This window comes from Zosterops lateralis (genome assembly GCF_965231275.1).
Source record: "Zosterops lateralis genome assembly, chromosome: 5".
Lineage (NCBI taxonomy): Eukaryota > Metazoa > Chordata > Aves > Passeriformes > Zosteropidae > Zosterops > Zosterops lateralis.
Window position 1 is genome coordinate 61,759,015 of NC_139766.1, and position 24,756 is coordinate 61,783,770.

Genomic DNA, 24,756 nt, shown 5'->3' on the forward strand with positions numbered 1-24,756 from the left:
GGTATGTTTTCACTTATCTGAGAGTTCTTTTCTTGATATACAGAGTGGTAATTAAACACTAGAATATTGTAAAAATTAAAGCAGCTTCACTTCCCCTTAGCATTTTTCATTCAGTTACAACATCTACCTGATAGTGCATACAGTCTAATTAAACACGGAGTTGATCAACATCCACAATTTTGATCACTATTTCCAAATATTTTCTATTGTGTACAGTTGGGGTGAATCTAAATGATCTTCTAAATTAATTTCAAGCCTTCATTCATGTATCACATATTTTTGGAAGAGAAAGAGGTCAGAATACCACTATAATATTATAATAATACAAGTTGGACTTGTGACAGTCTACCACATTGTAAAAGTCAAGTTAAAATCAGGGATCCTCGTGGCAGAAAAGCCAAGACACCTGTTAGCTGCATCTCTTCAGAAATTAAATATCTCTGGCAAAGGTCTGTCCTTGGTGTTCATGGATCATCAACTTAAATTGGAACTTGGCAAATAAACACACAAGGTGCAGGATTTCAGGATTTCATGGCTGAGAAGCAGGTTTCCAGGCAAGTACAACTTAGGGAGATTTCAACTGAGCATTTTTTTCACATCCTACACATCCTTTTCAAGGATAATCTGTGGCAAAGAGTAACACAATTAATTAATTCTTGCTTTATATTTGAAGAGTTTGACAGTTAATCTTTTGTCACACCAAAAGAACATTATGAAGCCAATTAAGCAACTTTCACATATAATTCTTGATGTACCAACTTTTTTTAAGGCCTAAAGTGTTTTTAAGTACAAAAGCTAAGTAACCCATTGGTTCAGATGACTCATGATGGATGCTTTTATTTCTGCTGGCTAAGTCAGTTCCTAAACACAATGTTCCAAATATGACTTGACTAAAAGCAAACATTCTGTAATATTAATTTACAATAAATTATTTCTGAAGCCAGCGCTGCTGTAAAACTCATTGATCAAGGATAGCCACAGAAAGTGAGTCACAAAAGAGACAAAAAATAAATTTAACTGGGGAGAATATTAACATAGAGCTGTTGATTAATTTAATAATTATCTTTGAGACATATAGATGGAAATGAACAGCTGAAAATATCAAAGCTGGTTACATAAGGTGAGAAAAATATTTGATTTAAACATGTGGGGTGAAAAAATTTCAAAATATTTATCCTAAGTCAATAACAAAGCCCTGGCAATTATAATTGTGGATTAACATGGTATGGAAAACTGATCCTAATAATAATGAAATTCAGATAAAGGAAAAATCAAAGCATTTTTCAAAGACTGCAAATATCTAAGTTATTAGTTGGCTACTCTCCATTTAGAAGCACATCCCTCTTACTGAACCATCTCTTATAGTCATGAACTTAGCACAATTTATCAGCTATCTTAAGTTACATGCTCCAAGTCACTTTCTTATACTCTAAAGTTCACAATAGATGCCATACCCTTTATGCTGCATTTTTCTCCATATGACAGCTATTCAATTCATTATGAATTCTAAGACTTTCACAACAACTCAGCAGAACTTCACCTCAGCAAATATTAGACAAGTCTTCTTTCTGCAAAGATTTCTGCTTACTGTATTTACTTTACTTATAATACACCAGGGAAGTGACTAATAAAGTTATACACACCTTTATGTGCACCCACCTCGCCCCCCTGCAATCATCCCAGTCCTAAACTTGACCCAAAACGTGTTCTCAGAGGCAGTGAAACCCAAGAAAAGGGTAAAAGATGACTCACAGAACTTCTAACTCATTAGAAAGATGCACCCCAAATCATAATCCTCTCTTAGGAACTTACTGACCTTCTAAATGTTTGCCATTTTGCAACTGGACTAAGAAGCATTTATTTCAGCTACACAAAGCAGCAGAATAGCACAGTGACAAATCAGGGGAAAAGGACTTTTTGCCCTCCTGAGTTGTTTTGCTTTTGTTGGCTTTTTTGTTTTTATCAGTAATATTTTTCTTAAACCTCCATCTGGCCGCCTACATGTGGCTCCTCCATCTATGAGACTATCAACCAGTATAATCAGCACTACACTCTATATCTCACTTTCCCTGAAATTTACAGCTGTGCCTCCAGAGCAGCTGACCTGTGCTGTTACTGACTGAATTTGCATTCACAAACAATTGCAGAAAAAGAAATAACAAGCATTGAATTGCCCTCAATCAAATGCAAGCTGTCTTCCATTAATATCAGACACCCATTTCACTGGGTCCTCACTAACTTCCAAATACGTGACTCAGTGTACTTAACATCAGTGTAAAAACAGAACTGAAAATAGCTAGAACTGGTCTGGCTATTTGAGAGGTTCTGTTTTGTAGGCAAAACGGAGATCAAGCAATGCATCCAAGATCAAAATAAAGAGGACACAGTGCCATCAAGGCATCCTAGGAAAAGTGACTGATAATAGAAGCAGAATTGAGAAAGGTTTTGGAAGCTAAGAAGGTTGCAAAGCTTCTAAGGAAAGAGAGAAAAATGAGTTCCACAGGTAAATAATGTGGTAAAGAGAAATGGGAAATGGTTGAGTGGAAGCAGGTCAGGCAACACAAAAAAAAGGAATGAGTGATTTTAATCTATCTATAATTTTTTTTTCAAATTAAAATAAAGACTCAAATACCAGAAAACACAAAAAATATTTTCTGCTTCTAGGGATGGGGGGAAGACAGAGCCATAATACCAAAATAACATAAACCCTACAAGGTAACTGAAAAGCAGTTTTGCTCATTGACAGTTCATCTTGAAAAGAATAGAAAAAAAATCAGGTACTCAAAAGCACCTCATTAATAACTTGTACCTTGCAGACCAGGCTTGGAATTATGCAGACAATATAATGTTTGCACTGGAAGAATGATGCACAAACATTTATTCCCTGGGCTGCCACACCTTATCTGTAACACTACACACATGCAAGCACTTTGAATGAGCGTCACAGGAACAGGTGTTAAGGGATGAGGACTATTCAACCAACTTTGTAGTCTGGGGGCTATCAGGTTCTCTCATTTCACAAATATCATTTAAGTAAAGATTCTGTTAAATTTGAACTCTCCAGATAGTATGAAGTTCCCTAAAAAGAGAAATTTACTTTCAGAAAGTAATTTTGACCAAGGCTGCTTAAAACTCTCTGTTAAATTTAGTGGTTGATAGCAGCTCAGCCAAGTGGGTTCAGTCTCCAGGAACAAGAGGAAAAAACATTCTACCCATTACATTTTTTTCAAGTTAGAGAATACAGTAAAAAACCAGCAATTGGATCATCTAGTCTACTTCCTCTGAGCTAAAGACAGAGTCCTCAAAGAAAGTTTCAGACATTACATGTTATTCGCCCCAGTGCTGACCCAGAAAGCCATGAAGATATTGGCTGGAGCTTCTACAGCAATCTCCAAAATTTGGTAGAACCTAAAACAAAAGGTTTTTTGTTAAGATATAATGAAGACACTGGGGACAAGCATTACACTTCAGGAGAAAGAAAAATCTGCAAAAAAGTTTAAACAAAATTCTGGGTAGGAAAACAAATTGACAGAGAAACAAAACCCCTCAAACCACAAACATTTTTAAAAAGTTAAAGATTTCCTAAGAAAATGAATAACAAAACAGCAAGAGCCTGGCCAGTTGTATTAGAGAACAGAAAACTAGAAAAAACAAAGAAAAGAATAATCAGAGTTTGCTAGTGCAGTGAGAAAAGACAACCCTGCTATGTCTCCAGAACTTTACAAATATTTTGATTATTACCAAAACACAGTTAATTATGGTTATGGAATGAAAAGCAGAATAGGTGATGGAAAGAGGCTATAGAAATTAAAAACTTGAGATAGTAAGGCATTATGTTTAAATAAAGTTCTCAAAAAGAAAAAAAGGAATAGGGTAGTGCTAGCAAAAGAACAAAGGTGTGTAAAGAAACTGCTGAGAAGCATAAGGTTAAAAAAAGAAACAAATCAACAACCAGAAAAATAAGGTTCTGGTTCAAACTTTAAAATTAGTGGGAACCAAGGAAAATTTTTTTAAGTAAGCTCTTAAGAAATTCAGAAAAGTCAGATATTACACTGTTTACAAATCCAGCCAACTATATTGATCCAGTCTCAAACCCTGTATTTCTAAAAGATCTCCCTATTGCTACAAAAATATTCTGGAAAAAAAGAAGAGATCCAGTAAGAAAACAAAGCCCCTGAGAAAGCAGTCAGAACAGTGAATTTATGCCAGAAAATGAAGAAACAGCTTGTACCAGAAACTGTTCCTAAACACATAGTGCTGTAGTGGAAGGACTGACAGCCACTGCCATAAGTGTTTTATATCAAACAGTAGCCTAATATAGCCTCATCTTAAAAAATAAAAATAAAAATAAATATATATATATATATATATCAATAAAGGAAGACCACCAAGCCCTTGCCAGACTTGTGTCTAACTTCCTAACTTCTGCAGTTCATATTGTCACTGACAATCCCATGGGTTGTTTCAGTTCCTGCTTTTCACTGCATTGTTGCTTGACACAAAACCAAAGAATAGAGGAGCAACCCCAGCGCATCAGTAACATATCTTTGTTGCAATGACTTAGACTGGTCCAAGCTGACGCCTTATAAAATGTTCCTGCTCAGCTCCACAATTCTTCCAGAAAAAATAGAGATCAGCCTTTTGGAAGAACACATCCCCTTGTCTGAAAAGCCTAGCACAGAGCTGATCCTGATGATGCCAGCAATGACCTTAAACAACAACATCTATGATCTTAAACAATAAAAAATCACAGCAAACATCAGCATTCAGCCTGCATCACTTCATCCTTTTTCCTCCACTGTGGCAACAGCAACAGTCTGTCTCCTCCCTAGTCTCTCAGTTTCCTCTTTCCTTACTTCCCTGAAGTAAAGTACAACCCTACCTGGCCTCCATATCTACCTCACACTATCAAAGCATAGCAGAACTGTGAAGGAACATATATCACTTCTCTATATGGAAAAAGAAAGGCAGCTAAAGAGCTTTATGTATAAGGAAAAGAGTCCAGGGCTCCCCAGGAGGCAGGAAGAGATGTTTTGTGCAATCAGAGCTATGATGAGAGAGCAGAGTCCACAGGAAAGTGGGAACAAGGGAAAGCTTCTTCCTGTTTCTCTAACTGACCAGCCTTCAGCTGAAAATCTCCTTTTCCAGAAACAAAACATTTGGCCAAGAACCTTCAAAACCTGTTCCTACTATAAGGACTGAACTGAAAAAAGACAAATATTTTCCTGAAGCCATCACCACCTGTTGTCATCACCAACATTTAGTTAAACTGAACCATCAGAGTTCTGTGAATGTAAGCAAGTCCTCCTCTATTTGATTTCTTTGCTTTCAAAATCTACCCAAACTTGGTCTTCCACAGGGCTGCAATGAAGCACTTACCTGTGGGAAGCCCTTTTCCCCTCAGCCTCTCCCGAATAGCCTGGCTCCTGTCTGGCTGCAATTTTCTATCTCCATTACAAGACAGCTGATCCATCTGCAAAAAAAAGGCAGTAACAAAGTCAAGATGTTGGAAGAGCTCATATTAGTATGAAACAAGCATTGTTTTAATGGAAATGCACAGTATTAGTCAGTGTCAAACAGTTAAGTGCAGAATGGGAGTTCAAACATGTTAATAAATAACTGATTCATCAGTGAGAACATCCCCTAGAATTATCCATATTTAAATAGTGTGTGCATTATTTCACTACACATTTGGTCTACCTTTTTTCCACTAAGAATAAATTAAGTTCACAGGGATGTAACTTAAACACATCCCACCCCTATAGCAAACTGAAAGGGACAGCAACACTCAAAAACCATGATTACAACGTCACTAGAACTTGCCTAGTTCTGCTGATGAGTTTTCTGCATAACAGGAAGAACTGTCTTGTACCCTCACACGACTTATTGCACATGTCAAATCACATGCACCCATTTGTGAAGAGTCTCCCCAGCCCCTCAGGCACATTCCTTTCATGTGTCAGGCTTAACTACTCCCACTAACTTTTCACTAAACCTTTTTTTTTTTAAATTACCACCTCCCTAGGAAAAACTTTTACATGTACAATCATTCAAGGAGGAGTTTATTTGCTACAACAAAACATTCTTAGTGAGATCTTTTCATCTAGTGGGAGTGTAACCTGGAAAGCAGGAGAGAGGGAGAAATCAAGCAGACTTCACAGTTACAATACAATTCAGTTAACACTAAACAGACTGAATCAGCCTGGGGCTATATTGCCCTTTACAAAGCATATTAACATGGCAAATGAAAACATTCAAATGGAACCTCTCAGCTGTGCTTCAGACACCACCAAATGACCAGTTACAGAGATAAGACCCCCTGAGCTTTTGACAAGGCCCATCAAAATTAGAGGCATGCCAATCTTGGTATAATAAGTTGTACTCTGCCTCTGAAAAAACAAAATTTATACATTTTTCTTTTTTACTTCAAAAATTCCAGCACAGATACAGAGCACTGAACATTAAAACTAGCAGGGCTGACTGGCTAAGGTGCACAAAAATGACAGCACAGCTATGCTGTCATTGCCCTGTCAACTTTTGGTTCTGTTCAGCTGCGTTTTTTCCTTGTCTTCTTGCAAAGCCAATGCAGTGACACATTCAGAATTAAAAAGGTTACCGGCAGAGGAAATGAGCAAAGCTTCAGCACTGGATAATTGCTAGTCCCACTCCTTCATTAGCAACATAAGAGGTAGGAGATGGGAGCACAGTTGCTGGATTCACTCTCCCCCGGATTTCAGTACAAGCATTTGGGAGCACTGTTACTGTCTTTGGCAGGCTGGTCTAGATCAGTCTGCCACAGTAAACCCAGACTCCCTGCTGACAGGAACAAGAGGATGGAGAGCAGAAAACTTGCTAAGCTGAAATGGCCATCAACCACTTGGAGAATAATGACTCACTTTCCAGAGTGGCTGTTTCTATAGCTTGTGGCCTGATTTAAAATTTGGATCTTTATTTTAACAGCACCACTGATGAAGGCCCTTTGGCCTTTTATTTCACTGAACCACAGACTAGTTCCACTTGGCAACTACACAAGACTTCAGACACTACAGTGAGGAGCAGTGGACTGACAGACATACCTCACAGACTAGACAATGCTTTGTGGAGCTCAGGCTCAGCACTATTTCTGGAGGCCTGGCATCATCAGCTGCTGTCAAATATTAGACAAATGCAGGGACCTCTCACTTTCTGCAAGCATTTCCAAACCAGATATATGAAGAAACTATCTAACAATTAGATAATAATTTTTATTAAAAAAAAAAAAAAAGGCAGCATCAGCAAATTAAACATTTTTCATGCAATTTCAGTGCTGTCTCTCTAGACAGCAATTTTTACATGGACCTGCTGAAGTGAGTCCAGAGAAAGGACACCAAGTTGATTAGAGGAGTGGAGCACCTCTCCTATGAGGAAAGGCTGAGAGAATTGGGGTTGTTTAGGCTCAAAAAAAAAAAAAAAAAAAAAAAAAAAGAAAAAAAAAAGAAAAAAAAAAAAGACTTAGGGGTGACCTAATTGTGACCTTCCAGTACCTGAAGGGAGCTTATAAGAAAGATGGAAAGCAACTATTTACAAGAGCACACAGTGACAAGACAAAGGAAAAATAGCTTCGAACTGAGAGTAGATTGAGATTAGCTATTAGGAAGAAATTCTTTACTGTGAGGGTGGTGAGGCACTGGCACAGGTTCCCCGGAGAAGTTGGGGATGCCCTTTCCCTGGAATTGTTCAAGGCCAGGCTGGATGGGGCTCCAAGCAACCTGGTCTTGAGAAAGGTATCCCTGACCACAGCAGGGAGGTTGGATCTAGCTTTAAGGTCCCTTTTTACCCAAACAATTCTATGATTCTATGACAATTTATGGTCTTCCTTTATTTACTCAAAATTATTTAACTATTCTGAAGTTATGCTGTAATGGTGGCAAGAGAAGTTGCCCATCAGGAATGGTAACTTTGCAAGATGAGTTCATGTAATTTCTTTCACTTCTAATAACAGTTTGGTCATTATTAGACAATAAAATCCTCCACAATTCTCATATTCATGAGCTGAGCAGAAGTGTAAGAGAACTGGCACACTGCCTGAACAGTCCTTGTTTCTGTTAATAAGCAACTCTCCAAAACTCAAGCATAACTTCAAGTTAAAGTAAACTCACAGCAATCATTTCTGAAGCACTTCAAGTAGCAACAAGTCTGAGGCTTGCCCTACAGTTCATCACCTCGTTCTCCTGTTTCTTCCTTCTTTTTTTTCAATGAACATAGTTCATGAAATGACCTCCTCCGAAACTCGTGAATGCATGTTCCAGGCAGAACTGTCAAGTGCACAAACTGCTACATGGGGAGAAAAGCTGTTCTCTCCTTTCAACACTCACCCCTGTCAAAATTGCAACACACCAAAACAAGAGGAAGAATGACTGCAGAATGACTCTGAATTAGCACTTTGCTCTCTTCCTGCTCACTTCTATTATTTCCTCAAACACTGACACAGACTTACCCCAGACAGGCTTCCCAGAACCAGTCTGACCAACTGCTTCACATAGGAGAAAGAAGGGGCGCAGTTGCTGTTTCTGACGTGGGCGCTGCAGGCATCCAGAACAGTCCGTACAGACACGCGGGCATAAATGACATCTTCACACATGCCCAGGAGTATGCTGTTGAGATGGTCTCCAAGCTTGATAGGCTGGTCACAAACAAGGACAGGGGAGACAGGAGAATCAGCTTTAACAGGGACTTGGGGAACACTCAGAAACAAAAGACTCTCAACAACATACAGTAACTGTTCATGAGACTTACTGCCTACATCATCTGAGGGTCAGTTTAAAAGTCACCATCTAAGAGGTGAAAATACAGTGGCTGTAGAACAGGAGAGAGGCATTCTACCTCTGGATTCAACCCCTACTCTACAAGGACCTGGCCTAAACAAGCTGCCTGACCTATAAGGTCAGGACACCAATGACTTTCTCAAACATTTAATGAATAAGTGAAAATAAAGTAAAAGGGGAAAGGTTCAGGGGAAATTTAAATAATTTTGAACATTATTTTGAATATTCTGCCACTCAGGAGTATAAAATTCAAACCTCAACGCAATAATTTTGTACAACCCTCTGTGCTCATTTTCTGCAGTTCTCCATATCACCAATATTTTGCAGGAGATGTGATGTGTTAGCATTCCCAAATTCCAGCAATACCACCAAACAGTATCAACAAAAAGTAAGGAATAAAACAACCAAGCCACTGGTTAATGAGGCAGAGCTTTATAACTGCAGGACAACACTCATACAGTCTAAAATAAAATAAATCAAGATGTGTTTCTGCTCTCCCTGTTCTTCAGTGAATGCAGCACACTGTACATGGAACATCCCTCCCCAGGGTGAGCAGCAGCCAGTGATAACACTTGTTCTCAGGTGCCGCAGGCACTTGGGACCTAAGCTTTCTGATCTGCAACTCTCCCAAAGTGGGTGGTTACCCACAAAGTACATACACTGTCAAGCTTTTTGCATCACAGAGTGCTTCAAACAATTGCAATCTTTCAATCTTCCCTGTGTGAGCACTCTTAAGGTGAACCATAAAAAAGGCACTCTAGACCACCCTGATTTAATTAATATAGGCTTTTCCCATCTATCTGTTCATCACTTCTAACTAATCATAAAAATCGTGTATGTGAGTAAGATATGAATCTTCCTCAGCCACACTCCCAGCATTATTGAGAAGCAGCTCAATAATGAACAGAGGCAGACAAACACATAAAATGTGTTTTAAAAAGGGGAAAATCTGCACAGGCAAATTAACACACAAAAGTGATGCCATACACAAGACTGTCCTTTCACCAACACTAACTCCACAGGACAGAGGATCCACATGACAATGTCCCAAAGGCAAATTCCTTCCAGGCATACCTCACCACATTGTCTTTCGGGAAACACTGTTTTATGAGCAGGTAGAGCATGCCTTCCCACTACATTACTGAGAAACTGTTGCTACACTCTTAGCACCAAAGGAAGAAACAAGGAAAACAGGGACTAAAATTCATGCCTACATTCCTCTCAACATCTACCTACTTAAAGTCACTCTCCTGCTATTGTTGAATACTACTCCTTTCATCTCCTACAAGACAGGAGAGCAAAGAAGGAGAAAAGCCCTGTATCTAAGCAAACTAGGGATTTTGGGACAGGCACAGCCGGCATTACGAACAGGTACCCCTAAATAGTCAGAACTTCAAAGGTTTTTACCTCACTTAGCTGCATTCAAGCAGCTACTTCCAAATAAGTACAACTGAGATCCCAGCTACCACTTCATTAATGAAAATATTAGGAAGTGAACATCTAAAATGCTGAAGCCTTTCAAAATTTTCTTCCTTAGTTTTATATACAACACCAACTAGTAGGAACTAACCTAAATCTGAACCACAAATTGCTTCTCCCACAGCTGCAAGTCCATTATTAAATGCTTTTTCAGAAGCACTTAATTTTATTTTCACTCTTCTAGATATTTACTTTCAAAAGCTTAACTGGGGGCGGGGAAGGAGCACTGAGGAAGATAATGAATCATATTTATCTTCAGTCAGTTTAGCCAGGACAGTCTAAGAGTCCTGTGGGTGTGTAAAATAACCACATTGAGCAATAACACTCAGCTCTAAGCAGTCTGCAACTGTGTCTGCATTGACTGACAAGTCAATAGCAGGAGTCTACTCCCTGTTCCAAACAATTCATAGCCTTTCTTGGCCATTGTGAAAGGTGAGTATTTATATGTGCCAAATCCAGACTCACAGAAGCTATGGCAGCACGGAGAACAAGTTGCTTTATTATGTGTAAAACAACTATGTTACTTCAATATTTATTTTTATATAAGCCTAAACCAAAACAAGTTATTTTCTCCTTTGTCATCAGCTTAAAACTGTTGTCATTCAGCCTGTGGCATTACAGGAGAGACTAGCCCAGATGTATCTTCATGGAAAATAACAAAAATGTGCCATCAGAACCTTCTCCCTGCAAGACACCACCACACTTCACAAAAAAAAAAGCCCCAAGTATGGGATAGAAAATTTCTGTGCTGTGCAGTGACTGGAACAGACTGCCCAGAGAAGCTGTGGAGCTTCTCCTTCACTGAACCATCTGAGTGCAGTCCTGTGCCATGTGCTCTGGGATGACGCTGCTTGGGCAGGGAGGTTGGACCCACACCTTTCACACCTGACCCATTCGGTAAAATTCTGGGAAAGGCATCTTACTTCTCAGTGTCTCAGCATGACACCCTGCCATGCAAACTCAAATGCAGAGTCAGTCAAACAATATCAAGTCTGAAGCTGTAGTATTAAAACCAAATCTAAACTTACCTGACTTTGAGGAACTTCGTGGTCAGCTCCCCAAAAGAGTGCCATACCAAGAGAATAAATATGGACCTGCCATAAGACACAAGACATCTGTCAACTCATTGAACAAGACTGGAAATGCAAAGCAGACTTTTGAAGGAGAGCAACTAACTTAACATCATTTTGCTCAGAAATACATTTCTGGTATTCAAGCTCAGTTCTTTCAAATCCTACCTTCTCCTTTACATGAGGTACAGAGAAGCAAATCCTAGTGCTACAGAACACAGCATCTAAACAGTGCCCTGTCTTCTCTGTTCAATTTTACGCTTTCATCTCACACTGAAGCCAGAAACTCATGTAATCCACACAATCAGCCTAGTATGGGATAAAGACTGCATGGTTGTGTCCAAGGATTCTCAAAACTTGTGTCTGAAGGCAAGGCAAACCTTAGCACAGCTCAAGCAGGGGGCTATCCTAATGTGATCACAAAGGTTGGGATCAAAGGGAAAAGAAGGAATGAACAAAAGAACATGAACATTTAAAGCAGTACCTTAATCTATAAGTGATATTTTAAGGTACATTTGTACCTTAAACCATTTGTACATTAACCATTACACATATAATTAATAATTAATATATCTTCAACATAATACACTCATCAATACAGGGAATAAAACCTTTCAATACTGCAGAATTAAGAGCACAAGCACATGCTGGCTCTGCAGGTCACTGTCAAAATAAAACAGGTAAGTGTAGAAAGAAAGCACAGTTTTTCTGGACTGTGTAAGTAATATACACTAGTGATGGCTCTTTATACCATGTTATTAGTAATATTTATGGAACTTAAAGCAACAAATTTATTGAATAATTCTGAAGGCAACGAACAACAGTTACAAGGACAGCAATAAATTAAAAGCTCACTTAAGTCAGCCTCTTCACCAGCTAAATGCAAAACATTTTACTTAAATTCTAGATATATAAATTGACAAAAATCTGAACAGATTAGAACAGTAGTCAGAAAAATTCATCAAGGGTTCTAAGTTAATACCACCACCCCATCCATTCTTTTTCAAATACTGAGAAAATTGCTCTCTATCTGGTTTATTACCCTTTCAACTGAAAAGCCACAAAGTCTTCCTTACATATCAAGATATGCCACAGCTACACAGAAAGAAGTGAATATGCTTTCACAGCAATAATCAATGCAAAAAAAAACTTTTCAGAAAAAGCCAACAAAACACAAACACACAAAAGCAATCAAGAAAAACCCCAACAAAACAAAACCAGAAGTTTCCCAACTCTTTCCGTCTCCCAAAAATGCAAGAACAGCAATTAAAAATACTATTGTAAAATTAGTTAATTCTCATTAGAGACACTGGGATGTGTCTTAGGTCTGTTGGTGTTCAGCAAAATCTGGGCAATGGTCAGACACACAGTTCTGGGTTACTCTCTTTGGAATCTGGAGTAGGATTTGATGATCCTTTGGGATCCCTTTCAGTTCAGGGTATTCCATCATTCTATGACTCCGAGCTTCAACGCACCCAAAGATATTTCCAAAAACGAGATGCGCAATAAGATCTCTAAACTAAAACTTGCTACTCTACTAACCTACCTGAAAACAGCTTTCAAAATCAAAGCATTTATTCAAAAATTCTAATTAAGTTTTGTACTATGATACTTAAAATATGTTCCACAATATATAAATCAACATGAAATAATTTCCTAAATCAATCTCCATTCCAATTTTGAATGGTTTGCTTACTCTATTTCCAATAAGCTGGCAGACCTCAGACATATTTTGGATTCAAATTCACTGTTCGTCTTTGAATCAAAGGTGTATTCATTTACTAACTGTAAATTTTTTTTAGTATTTCTCCTTGAATACACTGTTAATTTATATTAGCAAGTACAATCATACTTAAAAAGACAAAGGCATCCCTGTCACTGTCTGATACAAGGCCTTAAAAAACAAGGTGTTTTTCTGCCTTTGGAAGCTTTTAGTAGAACAATCAAAAAGGAAAACACTAAAATTTTCCAGTAAATTAATTCAGTGAACTACAGCTGTGACAGAAAAAAAGAAAAAGTTTAAATGTCTCAAAAGTTACCACAGCACACAAAGCAAGATCCAATTCTCTGATCTAAGAACCATGAAGTCAACATACCCTTACAAAGAACCAATGTACCATCTGATACAGAGTTTAATAGGAATGCAAAGGGAAGCAGTCGAAAAAAGAGGGATGCACATAAGCTATTTATCAGCCCTACTAACTCCAACTAATCAAGTCATAAAAGGACACCAGATTTTGTACAAAGCTATGTTTCAGAGAGCTTCCTTCTTCCACATAAGCAACTAAGTGGATCACCTTCCATTCAGCAAGGTCATGCTGACACCAGGAAAGAAATTCACACAGCCCTAATCAGCAAGGATTAATCAGCACTGGACATGGACAGAGTGCCAGCATTTGGCCATTGCCTATTGATGTGCTCTGTGTTGGCATTTACAGGCCACAGAGATCCCTCTGAGTGTTTCCTTCCTAAAGATTAACAAACATCACAGCATGGCTTTTCATAGTAACAGTCCTCCATTTATTTCAGAAAGAAAAAAAAGTAGCATATTGAATACTGGCACAGAACAAAGAATGCAATCAGCTCTGACAAAGGTCAGAAACTTGTCACTTTAGAACTATTTTTTCTGTCATTTTTGTACATTAATTTTGGAGTTGGCACCAGAGGTAACATTACTGTCTTCAAAAGTGCTGTCCCTCTTGAAATCAAAAAAACAATTCCAATACCATGACTGCAGGATTTGGCAGCTGCATCCTACATAACTGAACCTGAGTATTCATTGATGTCAGTGTTATTTTTACTTTTCTATTAAAACTTTCAGCCCATGTTTCTAATTATTAACAGTTTTGCCATAGACAAAACTGTAAATGTATTTTATTGTACCATTAATTTTGACAATAGGCAGGGCAAGAAGGATGCCAAAAGGGCTTGGGAGTAACTGTGGATTTTCAGTAGGTGATATAGCCCTGAAGAAAACTGATTATATACAAAAAGCTGCTGGAAGAAAATATTCAACACAGAAACACATGTTTTAATAGTCCTTGTGCACACAACAGCAATCGATGCCAATACCACTTTCCTCTGGAGTAAGAGCTGTTCTTCCTGGAGGAACACTGCCAAATGTCATAATTGTTCCCAGATTATAACACTGGCTGTGGCTAGCTTCCCTGTGAGGATTATTGATTCAGGGAAGCCAAGGAGATAGAAATAGCTCAGCTTCCTTTTCACTCCCACTGCTACGTATCTTTGACTAAGCCAAGGGAATGGTTTTCTGGGGAAAGTGTTACCATTCGCAACAAATTCTTGTCAAGAATGCAGCTGAGGAGATAATCCTTTTGACTGCACCTCTCAGTGACCTGGAGGAGATCACATACACAAACCTTACCTGTCTGAACATTTACCCTTGTGAAAGAGTTAAAAAGGAGAAGTGGAAACTCTGTGCAGCCATTGCCCAAGTAGGTACGTGGCCAGGGCTTGTAGACCCTTCCTCACAACTGCACACAACTATAATCACTGTTCCACGTTAACCAGCAAAAACAAAGCAGGAGGATCCCTCCCCCCAACCCACCAAAGAAATTACATGAATCACAAACCACGGGGAGACAAAAAGGACCGTTTGAAGCTATTTTGTGAAGAGATCAATAGCAAAACACCAGAGCTGTCTGCCAAGGAAGACGCACTGTACCTTTTCAACATCGGACAGGGATGACAGTGAGTGGTTCTGCAGAACCTCTGGTGCTGTGAATGCTCGTAGGTCTTGTTGGGACACATTTTCATCAGTAAATGACACACTGCCTGATGGAAGCAACAGCAGAGACCATGGAGAAATGATGAATCCCAGAGCAGCAGGATCAGCTGTAATTGAAAAGGGAAAAAAAAAAACAAACAAACAAAACCAAAATGAAGCAATGCTGTTTGATGCCCTTGCTGGACGTTAGTTTATTATCAGCCTACTTACTATTAGTGGAATAGATTCATGCTTCCTTTTCCACCTGTGGTGTTTCATAACCACAACAACCACCTCAATTTTAATCACACTGGGGAGTAATACCTATCTTTTATGACTATTCTTTGCTATTATTCATACCAGCAAGCTTGGGAAGAGCCTGCTAAAATACTCACAACCTCCTGTCCTGAAGTTATTTCATTTATGTAACAGCTGGCACACAAAATGTTCCCTTTCTGCAGTGCACAGGTCATTAAGGCTAATTCTTACAATGGGATTGGAGTTTGCTCCTATCCTAACACAGCAGCAGCAACATTTGGAAGAGAGTAGACAAAGTTAGTGGGGAAGGAAAATACTCATTAGAGTGGCTAATAGAAGAGAACAAAACAGAAGAATTGTGGGGCACAGAAGTCCTTTTCAGTCTAAAGTGAAAAAATATTACAAATACGTGAAAATTTCAAAACAAGCACTGAAATTGCAGAACCAAAAGTAACCAAGATATGCAATTTGCTAGCTAGGTTTTTGACATCTGATAATACCGCTGTCAAATAAACTTAAAAAAAAAAAAAAAAAAAAAAAAAAAAGAAAAAGAAAAAGGACCATTTCCTTAAGTTGGAATATTTTTTCTACCCTTCAAAGATGAATCAACATGGTAAGCAAAAACAGCAGAATAATAATTTCCTCCATTAGCACCACCACTACCATTTTCCACTCTCCAGCTCAGGATATTCCTACAGTGCTGGTTCCTAGACTGCTGAACTATCTTGTAATCTAGAATATTTCTAATCTCCTAGGAAATGTATTAAATTACTGCTTGCAGGTATCAGGTGTAAAAGGATCTCCCAAGTAAGTCCTTCAGTTTTCTGACCCCACTTCCTCTGAAACAAATGGAACAAGTGGTGTTCACTGCTGTGGCAGCAAGTTCAGATGTTAATAAAAAGAAACATAAAGATGGACAGGCCCTTACTATTACATGTAACGAGAAAATACTACATTATATAGCAAAGCATCCAAAAACATTTTTAGGAAGACTACCTCAGTTGGCCTTTGGCTTTCAAAAATTATCCTGTGGGTAACTACTGGATTCTACACCACTTCTGTGCGGATTCACCACTGATACAAAATCCCTAAACAAGCAACATCTCCAATATTTTAAGATTTCACTTTATGAAGTCTCAACTCAGGAACCTTAAGAAATGCAGAGGCTTAAATCTTACTGTAACATTTTGAGTAACAAATACTTGAAATACATAAAAACTCTTCATATTCTAAAACATACTAAGACAAAAAATTGCTTTAGTTTTAAGAACAATTAACCCCCCCTTTAGTCTGAAGTCTTCCCAATATTAATTTCAACAAACTTTAGAGCATTTGTCCCCTACAAATGTCTGAATTTATTGATTCAACCCCACTAAAGAATCTTCATGACCTGAAGCAATGTAAAATTAATGTGATAAATTGTAAGTTTAGAAAAAGGACTAATTTTGCCAGGCTCATTTTACTGACATTTTCTCAGCTTTTTCTTTCAGTAGCTTATAACTAATACAGCAGATCATAGTGCCTATATCACAGCTCCAAGGAATTTAATCTATTGCTATGAAAGATGAGGATAAAACAATTAATTCTCCAGTTCCTTCCTTAAGGCATGCATCATAAATCAAAATAACTATCTGAAAGCTCCAACCAGGTAGATATACCTAAGGAAGTACTTTTAGTAACACTACTCTAACATGTTTGCGCTATGGGTAAAGAAAGGAGCAAAGTTGCAATGCATCAAATAGCCAGCAACTATAAGAAAACAAAAGAAACTATTTTCCAATAATAATATTCATGTCATCTTCTCTTTAGGCTTTCAGAATAATTTACAAGAGCAGTAAAGGTAACACACTCCTGAAAATACTGAGAAAAAAAAAAAAAAAAAAAAAAAAAAAGTGTTTCAAACCCCTTTTTCTAAAAGCACTGGAATTCAGGATGTGGCTCCTGGTCAATTTTCTATCCAATAGGCTTTCAACTGTGCTGGAGCTGCCAGCCTTCTGAGTTAACTCCAGAACTATGCAACTCAGTAACAAAACACTTGTGAGAGCACAGCATTTCAAGCAGCGCCCAGACAGAGATAAATAGTGTGGTCTTACTTAAAGTGAACTGGCTTTAAATGCAATAAAACCAGAAATAATCTTCAGCTGCAGAGCATCTGCCAAACAAATGAGAGAGGAAAAAAAAATCCTTTACATGCTTTAACAATATACAAATAGCCTAAGATAAAAAAGACCCACCACATTGTAAGAGACATGAAGACAAATATTTGAAATGGATCTATTTTACAGTATTGATGGCAGATAATTTTGAATTCCCAAGCTACAGGCACAATTCAAGTCAGTCCTTAAGGATCTTTTTCCCCCACTTCTCTCTTAGGCCACAGCCATTAGCACAGAACACACACACAAATCTGTAAAAAACACAGAACAACCCAAAAATATACACAAGCTTTTCAACACACATCTTTGCTTCCCTCCAGAGCCCTCAGTAAGACAAGTAAGATTTCTCCTAGAGCAAAGGAACCTGAAAATTTGTATGCTCAGGCCAGGCTGGGGGCAGGCAGATGAGACCACTTCTGCTGTAAATCCTCTCCTCCTTGGGCTGGTGCAGCATGTCCCTGCATGCCTGGTGTGCAGGGCAAGCAGCACTGCAGCGTCTCTGCTTCCCTCTCCCTTTGGCACAAAGGGATAGGAGAGCTCTGATGGGATACTGAACCCCTTGGAAAACTGAAATATACTCTTTCCTGAGGATACTGGAGCAAGAAACAGGGTGAACAATTAGTTTCTGAGATCAGTTTCTGTTCCTGAGCTGCCCCACAATCAAACACCACACTACACTTCACTGTCGTGCTGACTACATCCAGCAGAGCTCTGCAAAGAGTGCAAGTAGTCACTGGGCCTCTTTGGTGTGAGTAGGGTGGGTGGAGGAAGGATGAGGAATAGAAACTAAAAAAATTTTTAAATCCCAATAAAATTACAAAATTACAATCTCTCTCCTTCTCAGCAACCAAAAGATCAAATGTCACCAGACAAGGAAAAAAGAAAAGTCAACAATTACTGGCAAAGGGAAAAAGCAATTATTTATCACCTGCCAACAAGGACGAGATAGGGAATGAGAATTTGGGGTTCTACCCCTTCCTATTGCATTTTTCCTCTTGTCAACCAAACCAATCCATTTCCTGCTCCACCCCAACTAGGTCTATGACTACTTTGGATTCACCACCAGTCCCCATCAACACATTTCACACCTTGCCTTCTTTCTTTTCATTACACTTACTCAAGCAAAGCAGCTACAGTAGTTTGACTGTCAACAAGATTTACAGGTCCCTGAAAACCATAATCTTCCTTCTTCACATCCACTTTCAGATGACATAACTTTTTTTGACATAAATCATTTCCCATTTGCAAAGTTGCATTACATTCAACTTGCAAAGACTCTCTTTCTTTGCTCAACCTGTCTTTTTAATATCAGACTCACTTTCCCCCTTCCTTTAGATACGTGTCTCCAAACTTAAGGTCCAATTATTTTCAGAATCCACAATACACACTTAAGAGCAGGAGTGGCCTAGGTGTCATATGAAGCCTTTCCCACTTTCAAGTTTAGATAAATCTTTTCCAGTTAAACCTAGCAAATTAGAGGGACGCCTGTTTTATAATTCTCAGCAGCAGCGAGCACAGCATTCTCCTTATGCTTATACACTCATATTTGAGTTTACTTCAAAGACTTGTTCCTTTGACCTCATGGAGTTTTGAGTGCAAGATACAGCACGTCTGAAACAGCTGATACACCCTTTCAACAACAAAATAGTTATTGCAGATAATTAAACAGATGTAAGAGAAGGGCAGGTCTGGTATCGGCCTTTTCAAATCTCCAGATTAATCTCAACATCACCAGTGCAACTGATGTCAGATCTGCAACTGAGTCCTAGATTGTCTTTCTCCTTCATTTAACAGCTTATAATGTGCTGACAAGACAGCTACCAGAGCTGATCTTCCAAACTAGTGATTAGCAACTGGGCATTTCAATCTAAGCTTTCATTTTCTACATTGATAGAATAAATTTGTCAAGTATTTTTAAGGAGTTCAACATCTGTTAGAACCATAAATACAATGAGGGATAAAAATATGCAAATTTCTGTATCTGCAGCTTAATCAGGCACAATATGATATGCAATTAAGCATGAAGACAATGGATTTTCATCCTATGCTTCTTTTATTCAGTGCTTTGATGGATAAGAAGACAGACTCATTAAAAGACATACACAACTTTTATATATCAAGAAGTCATCAAATCTGTAAGAGAAGCTTGTTTTGGACATGTTTTCTAATTTCCAGAAACTAGCTTAAATAAGAAATTAAGTGAAGAACAGGTTCTTATTTGTCAGAGTGATAGCAAGATTCCCAACTCAATACAAACTACCAAAACTCTACCAGGATCACATACATAAATGATTACTTGGGCTGGTAATTCCTTTAAGTGTCTGTGGTTCCTGGGCTGGTGTGGGGAGGCTGCCAACAGATGGCAATTTAAGAGTTGGCTATTTCCATGGCCATTTTTATCCCCCTCATTTCAAAACAGCTGGAGCACAGACTGTTGACCAATATGCCTAATTTAATTTATTTGCAGAAACAATGTACAAAACACTCAGCAAAGCTTGTATTTTGTTACAGAACAGCATGTTCAGGGACTCTAGGACTCTGGACAGGGAGGAAGAGCACTTTTGAGAGCTGGTCAAAGCTGAACATGCTGTGATCTTGCAGAAGCTAAAAGCTTGCCCTGCCTTCCCAGGAGGGAGAATCAGAAATTTTTCAACAGTTCTGAAAAATTTTGGAAACTCACCCTCTGCCATAAAATAGCTCTTCCACACCATATGCATGGAAGAAATGGGCCTGAAATTAGACCAAGGAAAACAAGATTTCTTTAGGATCCCCCATTTGCTACAAGTCCTCCACAAATAAAAAACAAAATTGAGTCAGACAAGCCTACAAGAACATCCACATTTTCTGTTCCTGTACATCAACACCATCCTCATAAGCCAGCAGAGAAACAGATATTCAAGATGACAAAAACGTTTCTAGATTACTTTGTTAGTGAAGACAACCTTCATTAAAGACTGTCTGGCTATCCAACTCTTGCTGGGAGGAATTAGATTACCTTTATCAACCCCAGCTACACAGAAAAGCTCTTTCATTTGAGTGTCTCTTGAAGTGCATTTTACCAAAGGCTATATCCCAGGTTAATTAACATGCAACTGAAAACAGTCTGCTGAACTAGCAGAAAAACAACTCAATAAAACAGCTTCATCTCCAAAAAAGAGACTGATTCTTCTGGCACTGATTTTATCTGAATTTGTGTTTTGGTCTTCACGGATAGGAAGTAAGATCAGAAGCTTCAGCCACCTTAGCCAGTCTTGGCTGGCAAACATTCCCCTGCCTTAAAAACACATATCAGAAGTCCTGGGGCAGATTCCTGTTTTGGGCTCTCATCTTTCAGTACTTGTTCTTCTGAAGGAGGGCTGAATGTGTTCTCATTGTTGATGCTTACATGCAGTCTTCATAGAGATTATGAAAAGCTTTCTGTACTACTGTCAGGACAAGAAAGGGTGAGATCTAATTTTCAGTGGAGACTCCCTTCTAGAAAAGAATTTAGGCCCCAGATAAAGTTTTAAGTGGTTTCACTACATGTGCTCATACAACTGTGATCTTGCAGGTGGATTAGAAGATGGAGCCCCATGCATCAATTCCTGCAAAGTTTACAAGAGTAAACCTCTAATCATTCAAGATCTCTCTTAAGTCTTAACAATCCCTTCAAGGTCTTAACAATCTGCCCTCTTAAAAGAAATAATTCTCCTGACTGTCTCTAAGAGACAACAAAGAGTGAGAAAGAGGAAAGCAGATGCCAGCTTTCCTTACTTTGCAATATGAGAAGCAGCAGGATAGGTCAGTTGGTCAAACTGCAACAATAAACTCAGCATTCCTAATAGGGAAAGCACACATGGGCTGTGAGAACACTGGTCAAGGGAAGAAGGTCAATTTGAATGGGATGTGAAAACTACCTATAATTCACCTAGCAAAAAATATGTTGGAGAAGTTGATAAAATTCATATTTGTAAAGCTAATCAAGCAGGATCAGCAATCAGGCACCATAGAGCAGCTTCTGCCCACATCTGTCTTCTCTGCAGCCTGTGAAGTATCCAATAGAGACCACTCTCAGAGGCTGTGTAGTGTGTAAGACACAGCCAGTGTCTGACTCAATAGATTGTCTAAACCAAGTTTTTTAAAAAAAACCAGCCCAAAACAACCTAAACGTTGAATCTTGATAAAATTCTAAATCAAATACTTGCAAAAAATACAAAATATTTTGCCCCAAATAATGAAGATGTGTCCCTTGCATAGTAATGTGGCAAAACAATGACTATTTTCAAGGTGTGAGTCTTTGATTTTTCATTAATAAAACTGAAGAAGCTCACATATGCATGCTTAGATATGAGGGGATGACTCCCCATAAAGGTGCTGAAATACTAGGATGCATCATGGGAACACACACTTTATCTGAGAACAAATTAAAGATGTTACTGAAGTTCAATATGTGGGCTAAGCATTTATTGCTATTAAAAGAAAACAAGAAAAGGGGGGAAGAGCCTTAAGAGTTTGCAGGTTTTAAATAAAATAAAGGGAAACATAAGTACGGGGGAAAGTTCCACATTCACACCTAGTGCTAAAATGTCTATTATTAGCAGTTTTGCAGATGCTGAGCTTGAAGCCTACTGAGGTGGGAGGGGGAAGGGAGAAGAAATACTTCTACTCCTTTGAAGTACAAGACAACACCACATTCCTCTCAGTAGCTGTGTAGGTGTTGCCACTTGCATTTTGGGGAATCATATCTAGCCCTCTGGTGAAGTTTTCTGTTTTTTACCTTTGAGACAAAATCTCTTCAGAGCACACTGGTCATGACTGCACAGTACTGTACCCAGTACCAAAATGTTCCAATGGTCTCAGACTCATTAATCAATTTTTTCCTATGTTTCCATCTCACTTCAATGGGTGTGAAATAATTGAACGAGTCTAAAATAATTGAAGTTATCACCACAAGAAATGGGATGTGCCATAGGTTTTGGCAGAACATGAAGTGATGTTTGAAAGCAACCTTTGGACTAGGGTGCAGAGAGGCACTTGCCCAGAGACAACCTGGGAGTAAGCTATTGTTTGGGTTTAGAGCCTAGGAAGGACAAGGCAGGTTACTTATATGGCACATTAATATAACTGAGATGTTTCCAGTTCGGTATTTATCAGCCTTAAAAATTGCTTACCTTTTCTGAATAGCTCTTGAAGGCTCTCTGCACTTTGATTCAAAATAGCCCATATTTCCTCTTCTTGCAATGGTCCCCCCCGAACCTCCAGGGCCTCTGCTAGTGACACATGCATGTTACCTGGGAAATAAACAGACTGGTGTAAGACTAAATAACATCTTCTCTTCTTCGTGCATGCAGTATTCAAGTAGTAACAATCCATGTCCAACCCTCAGTCACAAAACTTCTCCAGCATTAACAGAACCCACCAAATATAAATAATATAAAACATTCCCTATGGCAATAAAGAATTTTGAGCACCTACTCCAGAAAAGCTCAGGTTAAGAAAATAATGATCCATATTAATATTGCAGGCTCTACATCCATAAATTCACCAAGCTGGCATTAATCCATATGCTATGGGCAAGAGCTTGCTCTGTTTATAAAGATGACAGATCAATCAGTAGTTACAGGTTTATTAAAATAAATAAGCTATTAATATGATTTTGACAGGTTTAAGTCACTGAAGCTGTTGTTAGGAAAGGAAGCTCTTCCTCCTTTCACAGGGTTGTTGATAGCCTGCATGTCTACTGTGAGAAGCACTACCAGCAAATACACACACAAGCAAAATAGCTATGGATCTGATCGGTATGGAACAGCTTCTCCTTGCAGTTAAAAAACAAAATAAAACTGTTAGCAGCACTCTACTTATTACATCCCCAGAAAACAAATAAAGATTTCTTTCCCCAGACAAATGCAGTTATGTGTCAGTATTATTTGAAAGAGCTAAACCATTTTCACCACACTACAATATAATACTCTGTTGTCCAAAACCATTTGAAAACTGAAGAATGCATCCCTAAATATTCTGGCAAAGCAAAGCTTCATCCGTTTGATAAGCTCAAGAGCAAATAAACCATGTATCTGCTTAATTACTCCGGTTTTCTATGGAATATTCTCAGATTGAGCACTTGTGCCAATTTATATTTCTGATTAGGATGCAGCTGCAGCAGCTTCTCTCTGTGCTTCTCTCCAAAGCCCAGAAAATAAAATCTTGAGGCAGTGAGCTGGAGTAAGAGCCTAAGGTCAGTCATCAATGGTAAGTTTGTTAGGTCTCAAAGGCTCCAAAGCTGCTGCTGGAAATGGAAAATACAGTTCCACAAGCAATGCTCGTGGTCTGGAAACCCAGTAACTGATATCAACAGTTTTAGATGACCCAATGGTACTGCTGGAAGCTCCTCCCCCTTCCTTTAAATCACCTACCCAGAGCCTCCCCATTACACCATGCAATCCTGGCTCAGGTGAATGGATACTAACCTAACAAATTTATGGAGGGACAGGCTTACAGGCTATATTTATGGGCAGCTTTATGCCTTCCATGTGTTTTTAGTTTCAGATAACCAGGCTTATACACATATAATGACTACATAAAAGGCTGAATATCCTGCAGTTTCTAACTGAAAACATGGGTTTTGACAGTACTTGCTAAAATATTAGCTTTTTCACCTAGAATTCCATATAATACTAAAAAATTACATATTGCTGGCTGCTTTTGAGCACAGGTTTTTCCTTATTTCATGACTTGCCAGTTTGTAGCATTCAATTACTGTGCATATTTACTAAGCCAGATATATTTTCAGCAATTAATGTTCCAAAAAGTTGTCATCATCAAAAGACAATGGAAGGGAAAACAAACTCAGATCACATTTAAAAGGAAGATGAAATTGGAATTCCCAAAGAGAAAAATAAATAAATCATGAAAAATGGAAAGGTAGGGACCAATACAGACTTGCAAAAAATGGATAGAAAAACAGAGAAAATTGTGCTTGCAGTCAGCATGAGATTCACATACACCAGGCACAGAGTGAGTGTCTGGTCTCATTGTTCCAGGAAATTCTGTGATTTCATGCCACTGTCTCAAATTTCAGTAGGTACATCTAGAATCAAGCTATCTGGACTATTCAGATTAAAAGATCTCATCTTCTCCTAGGGACTAAAATACATGAACTGCAAATGAAAACTTTCTGTGATAAATATTCTAAAGGAAAATGCCAAGCATAAGAACAACAATCCCCTCTCACCCCCCTCAAATCCTTCTCTGCCACTGCCTTTTACCCCATTCTGCAAAATGCT

General features: G+C 38.5%; 1 protein-coding gene across 6 annotated transcripts in view; it reads right to left on the reverse strand.

Annotated features, from left to right (window-relative positions):
- PTPN13 (protein tyrosine phosphatase non-receptor type 13) overlaps positions 1-24,756 on the reverse strand; it is a 111,632-nt gene that overhangs the window by 63,840 nt on the left and 23,036 nt on the right. For 5 of the 6 annotated variants that reach the window (XM_083861277.1, XM_083861274.1, XM_083861276.1 and 2 more), the window contains exons 2-6: positions 22,645-22,764; positions 15,039-15,208; positions 11,312-11,377; positions 8,477-8,662; positions 5,380-5,473 (exon numbers count right to left, since the gene is read on the reverse strand). In XM_083861277.1, coding sequence (XP_083717403.1) covers positions 5,380-5,473; positions 8,477-8,662; positions 11,312-11,377; positions 15,039-15,208; positions 22,645-22,759 — 631 coding nt within the window. In that variant the 5' untranslated portion in view covers positions 22,760-22,764. Of the gene's footprint in view, positions 1-5,379; positions 5,474-8,138; positions 8,182-8,476; positions 8,663-11,311; positions 11,378-15,038; positions 15,209-22,644; positions 22,765-24,756 lie in introns of those variants that run through there. The other variant, XM_083861278.1, reaches the window with a different exon arrangement.